The sequence below is a fragment of the Aphelocoma coerulescens genome, chromosome 10 (genome assembly GCF_041296385.1).
Source record: "Aphelocoma coerulescens isolate FSJ_1873_10779 chromosome 10, UR_Acoe_1.0, whole genome shotgun sequence".
NCBI lineage: Eukaryota > Metazoa > Chordata > Aves > Passeriformes > Corvidae > Aphelocoma > Aphelocoma coerulescens.
This window is the reverse complement of record NC_091024.1, coordinates 13020846-13031151: the sequence shown is the minus strand read 5'-3', so window position 1 is coordinate 13031151 and position 10306 is coordinate 13020846. Positions and strand designations below refer to the sequence as shown.

Sequence of the window (10306 nt, the reverse complement as noted above, 5' to 3'; positions counted from 1 at the left end):
GGGACAGCCCCAGGCCCTGAAGGTACCAGGGCAAGGTGGCACGAGTTGGGAGCAGGCTGTGCCTGGTCAAAGCTGGGGGCGAGCCGAGCACCCCGGCAGGGATGGCACAGCCGAGGGTCCTTCTGACCGCAGACCCCAGCAGAGGCGCAAATGCCGACGGATGGGGTTACAGGGAAAAGACCCGCTCCCGGGTTTGGCTCGGGGCCAGGGGAACACCGGACTGCCCCAGAGCCGGAGCGTGAGGGGCAGTGAGCGAAAATGCGGGCTTGCGGTGAGTCCAGCAGGCGAGCCTGCAGCGAGCCGAGCGCTGTCGTGCGGAATGTGCTGGGCACGTGTCACCGCTGGGCCGGCACGGCGCGATACAGACATGCTGGCCACGGCGGGGTTAATGCAAACCCGCCAGGTCAGCGAAGCCCCCGGAGACCGACAGCGGACTCGGCAGCGCGCGGCCCCGCGGAGCCCCCCTCGGTCCCGGCCGGGGCAAGGGCAGACGCTGTGTTCGGCGGGACACAGCGGGCCGGGGCGGTGGGAGGGGACTGCACCGTGCATCGAGGACGGGCCCCGCCCCCGCCGAGGCCCGAGCAGCGTCGAGAACCGGGGCGATGAGGCGGAGGGGCGGGCCCGGCTGCGGAGACCCCGCCCCCGCCGCCGGCAGCCCATTGGCCGGCGCCCGCGTAACGCAACGCCCAATCAGGAGCTGCCACACGGCAGATCCGGATGCGGGGGCGGGACTTCCGGCTGCGGCCCCGGCGCTTCTTCAGCCGCCGCTCCCGGACCCGCCGCTCCCGGACCTGTCGGACCCGCCGCTCCCGCCGTCATGATCGCGCCCCGGGCCCTGCTGCGGGCCCTGCCTGCCTCACTGCTGCCGTTCCTGCTGCTCGCCCTCGGCGCTCGCGCCTCCGACGTGGTGGAGCTCAGCGATGCCGATTTCGAGAGTGGCCTGGCGGAGCGCCCGGGGCTGGTGCTCGTGGAGTTCTTCGCGCCCTGGTGAGGGGCCGCTGGGGGCGGGGGGGCCGGGGGCGGGCCGAGACGGGTACTCGGCCGGTCTGACTCCCTTCCGTGCCCCTAGGTGCGGGCACTGCAAGCGGTTGGCGCCGGAATACGAGTCGGCCGCGACCCGGCTGAAGGGAATCGTGCCTCTCGTGAAGGTGAGCACAGGCTCCCGCGTTGGGGCCGGCCCGGAGGCGGCCAGCGAGCGGTCTTTAGCTCTGCAGGTCCGACGGGCGTCGTTTCTTTGATGCCTTGGAGCCCTAAAATAATCTGGAAGCCGATCCTCGCAGGGCTGCAGCCGCGCAGCTGGTGTGCAGAGGGTGTGTGAGCGCTCGCCCCAGCCGGGGAAATAGGCTTGCTCTGAGCTGTGTGATGAGGCTGAGAGTGAGCACCGTGCTTCACATACCCATTGAGGCCTGCTGACCAGACGAAGCCACAATCTTTCTGCTACAAAACTTGTAGAGTTTTCTCAAATCAGAATCTCTCTCTTCCTTTATGGGAAGTGGCATGGAGTCTTGGCACCATGCCGTCCTGGTCAGGTCAGCCCGTTTTCTTCAGGTGTTATATGAGCTTCATGATTGACATGGTGCTGAGAAATTCCTTGTCATTGATTGCAAGAAGCTATCCTTTCTAGTATTTTTTTGATGTGTAGTCTGGTCAAACTTGAAGCTATTTAGTCTTTCCAGTATTTTCTCAAATATTTTTCTGGGCCTCTCATTACACCTGTGCTACCTCTTTCCCAGTCTGGGCTGTCCAGCAGCAGGCAGTGTGTGACAGATCCCTCTAGTCCCTTGGCTGGGTTGGGTGTGTTAGGGCTGATCTCGGGCTGAGTAGCAAGATTTCTTTTCCTTTAGGTTGACTGTACAGCAAACTCCAACACCTGTAACAAGTATGGAGTCAGTGGATATCCCACATTAAAGATTTTTCGAGATGGAGAAGAGGCAGGGACCTATGATGGGCCCAGAACAGCAGGTAAGAGCTGGTTGGCAGCGTCTGGCTTGCTGAGCTGCTGCAGGAGGCAGGCCCACATGTAACAGCCTAGTGTCCAGGGATGCAGAGAAGGTTCCCACCTACCCATACATCCCCCAACCCCTTACCGTTTCCAGAACTCTGTGCTGGCAAAGCCTGGGATGTTTATTTTCCCTTAAAGCTCTCCTTTAAAGGTGAAGGTTTCCACATTAGCTCCTAGCTCCCAGGATGCTAGAAAGTTCCTCTGTGAAGCTGATGGGAGCAGTCCTTCAGTTCACATATGTGTTGTATGGGAGATGTGTATGGATTCTGCAGAAACCATTTTTGGTTTAGGAAGCTTGAAAAATGTGTTGTGGAACTTGGTATTGATCCCTTTAACTATTTTGCTAATCTTTCAAGATGGGATTGTCAGCCATCTCAAGAAACAGGCGGGACCTGCTTCGGTGGCTCTCAGTTCTGTGGCTGAGTTTGAGAAGTTCATTGGCGATAAAGATGCTTCTGTCGTGGGTGAGTAGAGGCAGTGCATCGTGAAATGAGTGGGCGCTGGGCTCTGGGAGCCTGTGTGGAAAGATCAGAGGCAGTACCACAGGCTGTAGCAAAAGAAATTCCAGATGGACGTGAACAAAAGCACTGTTGGTAATGAGAACAATAAAGCCCTAGAACATGTATCCAGAGGGATTTTAAAACATCCAACCTGAAAGATTTTCACAACTTAGTTGGACAAAGGTTTCAGCAACCTAGTCTGACTGGGGCTGGTTGTACTTCAAGTGGGAGATTGGACTTGAGGACCTCTGGGTATTCCTTCCAAACTTTTTTCTTTTTATTTTTTTCATCTGGCTTTGTTGGCTCCCCTGGTACCATAGTATATATTTTCCAAAGGTTGTTGCTTTCTTTGCTGGCTGACAACAGGTAGCTTTGGGTGTTGGAAGGTGCATTTGTTGGTCTGGTGGCATCAGAGGACTGTTGGCATCGGGTGATGTGTCTATGGTTACATGTGGCTACAGCAGATGGTGCAGCTCAGGTGTCATCTTGTAGGTATAACCACATGAGTATTAATCAGCATTCCTAAACTTACTGTTATTAAGTGCCAGTGGCTGTTGTTACACAGTCACCAGTGGATGTCTGGGTGTTCAGGGGACAATTGTCCTTGGCTGAATGCCCAAGTTGGGCTTCTCCTGAGTACCTTCCTGCTGCTGGAAAGGAGGGGGTGCAAGGAGGTTCCAAAACATGGGAGAGAAGCTGTTGAAGGTAAAGGCCTCAACATGCATTGAAGGACTGGATTCAGGACCAATCCCAGTGCATTGTAGAGAAAAATGCTGAGAGCTGCAGAGGGTCTGCAGCTGGGTTGGTTTGAGGTCACAGTCTCCCTTTCTGCTGCAGGCTTCTTTGGTGATGCATCTGGGGATGCTTACTCGGAGTTCATGAAAGCAGCCAACAGCCTCAGGGATAACTACCGCTTTGCGCACACCACCGAGGAGCAGCTGGTGCAGAAGTACAGGGAAGATGGAGAGTAAGTTACTTAATACAAAGATTCCTTGTTACTGAGGCATTTGGAACAAATCCATGGATGCCAGTTGTTAACTGGTTTCACTTTCTAAACATAGCTTAAGGTCTGGTTTCTTCCCCAGCTGACAGTGGTGTTTCTTTTGAATTGAGACAGAAAGGTGTAAATGGTTAGAGGCTCTGAAGCATTTGTGTCTGCCTCTGGGTGGAAAGTATCTCAACAGAGACATTTTGCTTCCATATTCCTTGTTATGGTGGGAGTTTTGTTTCTCATTGTGGCCTGTCTGAATCATGGAGAAGGCTCTGACAGGTACACCTAATGCACTAGTGGCACCAAGAAGCTAGACAGTGTTGTTTGAGCTATGAACGATGAGCGGGGATTGTCACTGGAGATTGGGTTCTTGCCTCATCTGGCTGCTGTCCTTGGATTCCCGGGGACATTTTGGACTAATTCACAATACCTGCTTCCCTGCAGAGGTATTGTCTTATTCCGTCCTCCACGGCTGACCAACAAGTTTGAGGAGAGCTCTATCAAGTATCCAGAAGACAAAATCACCAGTGGAAAGATTAAGAAATTCATCCAAGAGAACATGTGAGTGATTCTTCACCCACAAATGTGACAGACTAGCTCCAGTTGGCTTTGCCCCTGTCAGAGATTGTTTTCCCAGCTGGCATTGCTGCCACTCCCTGCTGCGTGCCTTGGCACTGCTTCGCTTTGGGGACACCTTCTTGAAATCCCGGCCTGGCTGTTGGCATGCACTCTCCATATTCTAACCATGATTCTGTTTAAAAACGGAATCTATGAGAACTGTGCTAACTTTGGCCTTACTTGGGTCAGCTCTAGCCACTGATGTAGCTGGAGATGGAGATTTGACTCAGAATAACCTGGTACAGGAATGAGCAAAGTGTTTCTTCTTGAGGCCTGATCAATCACTGGCATTTAACACTCCCAGGTGGGAAGCAAGTGTGCTGTGTCAAGCTTGTTCTGGGGTCATGGACTCTGCTAATAACCTCTCTCGTTGACAGCTTTGGTATCTGCCCACACATGACTGAAGACAACAAAGACTTGATCCAGGGCAAGGACTTGCTGGTGGCATACTACGACGTTGACTATGAGAAGAATGCAAAGGGATCCAACTACTGGCGCAACAGGTGGGAGTGGTGGGGGGTAAATCAGCCTCAGACTGTTCCTGCCTTGCTGCAGTTCCATAGCTTGGGTGACAGTCCTCTGAAACCCTGCATGATTGCTCTTGGATCCCTGGTCCTTAGTGACTTAGACCTTACCCACAAACTGCCTCACTGCTGTGGTGTGCAATTCTGCCCTTCGTGCCTGAGGCCCTGGGGTCACGCAGGTGGAGGATGGAAACACACAACACTTGCCTCAGTCACCACAGACACAAGCTTACTGGTCTGCTTCTCAGCACCATTTCTACAGGACTTGGCTCTGAAGAGCACTTTGTGCCACTGAATTCCTAGTCTGATGTGCACGTCATCTTGAAGGGTGTTACATCATGTGGAAGAAAATGTTCCAAGAAATAATGCTTTGTGGTTTTGTTTGTTATTTTTTCCCCTCAGAGTTATGATGATTGCAAAGAAGTTCTTGGATGCTGGCCACAAACTGTCTTATGCTGTTGCTAGTCGGAAAACCTTTGGCCATGAGCTTTCTGAGTTTGGTCTGGACAGCAGCGTGGGCGAGGCCCCTGTCGTTGCCATCAGAACTGCCAAAGGAGATAAATACGTCATGCAAGAAGAGTTCTCGTGAGTTCTTGAACTTGGTGGTAGTGGGTGTCACTTGATGGACTTTGGTCTAGAGGTCTCTGACCAGATGATTTAACAAAGCTTTCCTCCAAGCTTTGTTAGCTTGGAGGAAACAGGAAAGCTTAATGTTCCAGCTGGAAGATGTAAGTGCTGGGTCAAAATGGCTCCTGCTCATGTGTTTTCCTGCTCTCTAGAAAGCTTGCAGCCCCTCCTGTTATACAAAGGGAGAGAATTTAATTCAAGATACTGAAATGTCTGATTAGGAATTAGGGTGCAATAAAGGGCAGAAGGAATAGTTGTACCTTTCCATTTTGAAAAAAACCTGAAGGATGCTGAAAGGCCTAAAACCTTGAATGGGATGTGCATCCAGCCTCCTGTCAGAGCCCTTAAGGACATCCTTGGACTTGTTCTGGGGTCTGCTAAGCCAGCCCCAGACTGGTGCTGTCAGAGATGCAGGTGGCATCTGTTGTGTGGGTGGAAGGAGCTTAAATAAGCCTTGAAAGTTTCTCCCTCTCATGCTGTGTGTGTGATGATGGCTGTAACATCACTTTTCTTTTAGCCGTGACGGAAAGGCTCTGGAGAGATTCCTGCAAGATTACTTTGATGGAAACTTGAAAAAGTACCTGAAGTCAGAGCCTGTCCCTGAAAGCAACGATGGCCCCGTAAAGGTGAGTGGTGCTTATGGCTGCAGAGACACTGCTCAGCAGCAGCTTCCTGTGCCTATGTGAAGTGCTGGTAGTGTGGCACGGTGGCAACTCAAGAGGCCTCTGTGGTGATAGAGGAATTACTCACTCCCTTGTTCCACTGCAGCTTTCTGAGGCGAGGGAGACGTGCAGCTTGGGTTCTGGTTTTTTCTCTCAGCATAGAAGCTGCTGCTTGGCCACAACAGTTACATGCTTCATGAGTGCAGCAGCATCCAGATTTCTGGGGGTTACACAAAGGCCTGCCCTCTTGGCTTGTGCTCCCTCATGGCATGGTCTTCCTATTGGTTGTGACTGCACTATTTTACTGGTTGTGACTCCATGTTCATCTCATCATTGGGATCTGGTATAATTCCTGCCTTTCATCCTCCCAGGCAATTCTGCCCTAAGTAAGAGCATTCCCTGTCCTGGCTTTTTGATGAGTGCCTTATACAGGAGTGTGAGTCACAGGATTCACAGATGTTTTTGGGGGGATGGGGATGGTCTCAGCCCATCCTGCTAGGCTGATTGCTTGCTGGGATTAAAAAGAAATGGCTTTTATCTTCCTGCAAGGAGACCATATGCAGACCTCACTCAGAGGTAGTGCTGGTAACTTATGGCAGGTTTTTACCTGCATGGTGAAGATGAGGAGTGCTATGTTTGGTTGTTTTGCTGCTTGCTGTGCAGGTGTGGGAGAACCAGGCTTGGGTGGAGTGTGTGGAGCATGTCATATCACAGCCTCATCTCTGACTTGGAAGGAACTAACTGGTTGGATCAAACCTTACAGGTGGTGGTGGCTGAGAACTTCGATGAAATTGTTAATGCACAAGACAAAGATGTCCTGATAGAGTTCTACGCACCATGGTGCGGCCACTGCAAGAATCTGGAGCCCAAATACAAAGAACTGGGGGAGAAGGTAAGTCTGAGACTCTTGCAAATGTGAACTAGAATTTTGCAGCAGTAAGTGAATCCTGCAGGTTGTTTTTAGCCTCTGTGAAAATGGGGCATAATTGTGCCTTCCTGAGGACTACAAGTTTTGGTGTCTCTGTGGGGGGGGCAAATATCTTGCAGCAGGATCTGTGGTAGCAACCACACTGGTATATTTGGTCTGTGTTCTTGGCTAGGGCACAGGAGTATTCCCTGATTCAGTGACTGGCCTCAACTGCCCAAGTTTCTTTTTGGGTCTTTTTCCTCTGCATGATGATAGTCTCCCATCTAGTGAGGGTTGGTGAAATGGCATTCCCTGCACACTGTCCTCTGACACCACTATTCCAGATTGTGCTGACTGCTGGGTTCCTGGATTTTGGAATTGGTTACTGATGGGTTCTTTCTACCCACAGCTCAGCAAAGATCCCAATATCATCATTGCCAAAATGGATGCTACAGCCAATGATGTGCCTTCTCCCTATGAAGTCCGAGGGTAGGTCTGACTGCTGTGACACCACGTCAGTGCGTGAGTCCATCTCTGTCTGACCTCAGCCACAGCACTGAAGAGCTGAAAGAGTCTCACAGGGAAGGGTGTGGGGGTTGCCAGGCAGTAGCTAGGTGACTGCTGGGAAATGGCTCGATGTGGAGAAATCAAGAGTGAAAACAAAATACACTGATCTGCCTGGCTTCTCCAGGATTCTGATGTCCTGGCTCTGCCTGGAGGTCTGTCCTGCTGCTTTGGAATCTTCTGTGATTCTGTTCCTGGCAGTGTGAAAACAAATCCAGGCTTGCTGTTCCAAAAGCAGTTCAGCTAGCAAACTTGAACCTGTGAGTTCAGCCAGATCTGTGGGTGTGGCCCAGCTCTTGGAGGCCATACCTGGTGCCTCAGAGCCACTGAAGCTCTGCCATGTCAAACCAGGGCAGTGTGGGATGTGAGTCCCTTCAGCTGGGGCTGGTCTTACAGAAATCAGAGCATGTCAGGAGCTCATGTGTTTCTTCTCTCTCTCCAGTTTCCCCACCATCTATTTTGCTCCAGCTGGGAAGAAGCAGAGTCCAAAGAAATATGAAGTGAGTGTTTTGCTGTTCTTGATGCTTTGTAAAGAAGTGAAGAGCATTCAGGTGTTCAAATCATACTCAAGCTTCTTTGGAGTTGGGGGTGGCACCGTGTCCTGTTACCCTGGGAACACACCTGATGGTACCTGATGGTGATGAACACTCCTGCTGGGAGTGTTGTACTTTGTGCTGTAGGTCCTGGGGAGAAGTCTGCTTGAAGTCACCTGGGTCTCCTGCCTTGGCACCTGAATTCCCCTGAGGAGAGGGGAAGCCTGTGGCAGGTACAGGTCCTACCTGACTGTTGTTTGCTTTCTGCAGGGGGGCAGAGAAGTGAGTGACTTCATCAGCTACCTGAAGCGGGAGGCAACCAATACTCCTGTGCTGCAGGAGGAAGAGAAATCCAAGAAATCCAAGAAGAAGGTGAAGGAGGATTTGTAAAGTACCTACTTGCCACCTTGTCAGGAGCTCTGTGAATTGGGGAAGCACTGGTCAGACTGGGGCCAGTTCTGGGCTGTGGAGAGCCAGTGGCCATGTGGGCCGAGGGGTCCCAGCTGCTGTATCTAGTAATGTTTAATTTCCTGCCGTCTCTTAGCTGCACTGTTGTGGGGCTCCCCAGGCTGGTTTGTTTTGTGGTTTGGGAGGGGGTGGGGGTACAGTTATTTTCTAATTTTTTTTGTACATTTGGAGAAGTGAAACAATAAAATGACCCCCTTAAGAGCAAGTGTCCCTGTCTTGGGGCAACCCATCAGACCTAACAGTGGGATCCTGCTCTTTGTAGGCAGCAGCTTCCTGCTGCAAGTTGTTCCCTGCAGTGAGCCTTCCTAGCCATTGAGTTCAGCCTTTAGCCCATTCTCCTCTTTCCTCAGCTGCCAGAGCCCCTCCAGAATGTAGTAGCAACAGCTGTCCCAATGTGTTGGGCTTTGGGTGCTGCATTTGCACACGTTTTGGACTGGGGGACTCTGGTCACAAGTGCCTTTGCTGTCTGTGTGCTGCCCTAGCAAGCTCAGAGGTACTGTGACTGTTGGATCAGAGCAGTGCAGGCACATGGAGCAGGCTGGCAAGGGCCTCACTCGGCAACAGCAATAAATCAGCTTTGAAGCTGGTGCAGGAGTAGTCAGGTGTAGGGGAGGAGTGTTACTACCTACAGCCTCTATCCGAACACAGGTAGGGCCAGGCCAAGGGTGTTTGTCACAGACTGGTGCTTGGCTGTGGTGAGGGCAGATAAAACCAGTTAATTATTCCTTCTCGTGCTAAGAAACAGGCTGGTAGCTGTGAGTTAGCTGTGAGTCTCTCTTCAGCAGGGGGAGGAGTAGACCGTGTGGTATGGCCTGTGACTGACCCTCTGAGGGTGTTCTGCTGTCCTTGGGAAGGGCAGGAAAGAGATGGGCTGACCAGGTAGGGGCTGTTGCCCTGGCTCTGGGTTCCTGGACTGCATGCAAGTTGAAGTGAGGCTCAGCATACTCAAAGTATTGTTGCATGGCAGCAGTTACCATGGCAAGAGTCAGAGCTTGCTTTCTCTGTGGGTTCCTCCCCCACAACTCAAGGCCTGGGTACCTTATGTTTTGCTGCTGGAATACTCCAGGTACAGTAGCTCATACAAGGCTTATGGTGTACCTCTTTGACTACAGTAGCTGTGCAGTACAACAGTTTCTTTCTCAGCTACATTAGTATCGCAAACCACATCTACCGTCTTGTGCTCTGCTGCTGTGGCAGGTGCTCTGTCCCCTAATGCATGCAGGTATCGAGGCACCTTTGGAGGAGCATGTGATGTCCAGTGGCCTCTGCACAGACTGGCAGGAGCCCTGCACCTGGCTGTGGGCTCCAGGCACTGCTGCAAGGAAAAGGAACACAACAAGCTCCACTGACAGCTGACAGTTACCCATGGAACACCAAACTGGAGTTCTGCTTCCTTCGTGGGCAGGGCAATGCCCTCCGTCAAGCCAGGGAGAGCCAGGGAAGTGGTTCTGATCCTGGCTTTGCTCCCTGGTTTGTGACTGTTCACCTGGTGGCATCCGGGGCACTGAACACAGGTAAAACTCTTCAGCATGTTTGCCCCAGGGCATCACTGCTGGTGCTCAGAGCAGCCTGGGTGAAGTTAGCACAGACCTGGGGAAGCTTTCTGGCAGGAGAGACAGAGGATGAGGAAGGGCTGTGCTGGTGGCTACCCAGATGTCCCTCACTGAGCTTCAGTTGAGGAGGAACAGGCATTTGAGGGAGGATCTGTAGATTTGTTGCCTGGAATACTTGGCAAACAGGATGGCTACAGACCTTGCTTTCAGTGAGACCTGCATGGAGGGCTGGTCCTGTGTAAGAGCAAAGCCACCACCCAAAGTAACACATTCCCCCAAGCTGGCTCAGGCTTTAGCAAAAGATCTCCAGGTGCTTGGTTCTGCCTCTCCCCCTGCAGGGAGCAGGGAATGAGCTGG

At 52.1% G+C, this 10306-nt stretch overlaps 1 protein-coding gene across 1 annotated transcript; it reads left to right on the top strand.

Annotated features, from left to right (window-relative positions):
• The first annotated feature begins 717 nt into the window (after positions 1 to 717).
• Positions 718 to 8597, top strand: PDIA3 (protein disulfide isomerase family A member 3). The gene is given in 14 exon segments (XM_069025746.1): positions 718 to 795; positions 797 to 987; positions 1070 to 1148; positions 1845 to 1962; positions 2359 to 2466; positions 3340 to 3469; positions 3938 to 4054; positions 4489 to 4614; positions 5038 to 5220; positions 5780 to 5888; positions 6688 to 6816; positions 7241 to 7320; positions 7838 to 7895; positions 8199 to 8597. Coding segments are annotated over 14 exon segments (1626 nt in total). The 3' UTR covers positions 8319 to 8597.
• Positions 8598 to 10306: the final 1709 nt, after the last annotated feature.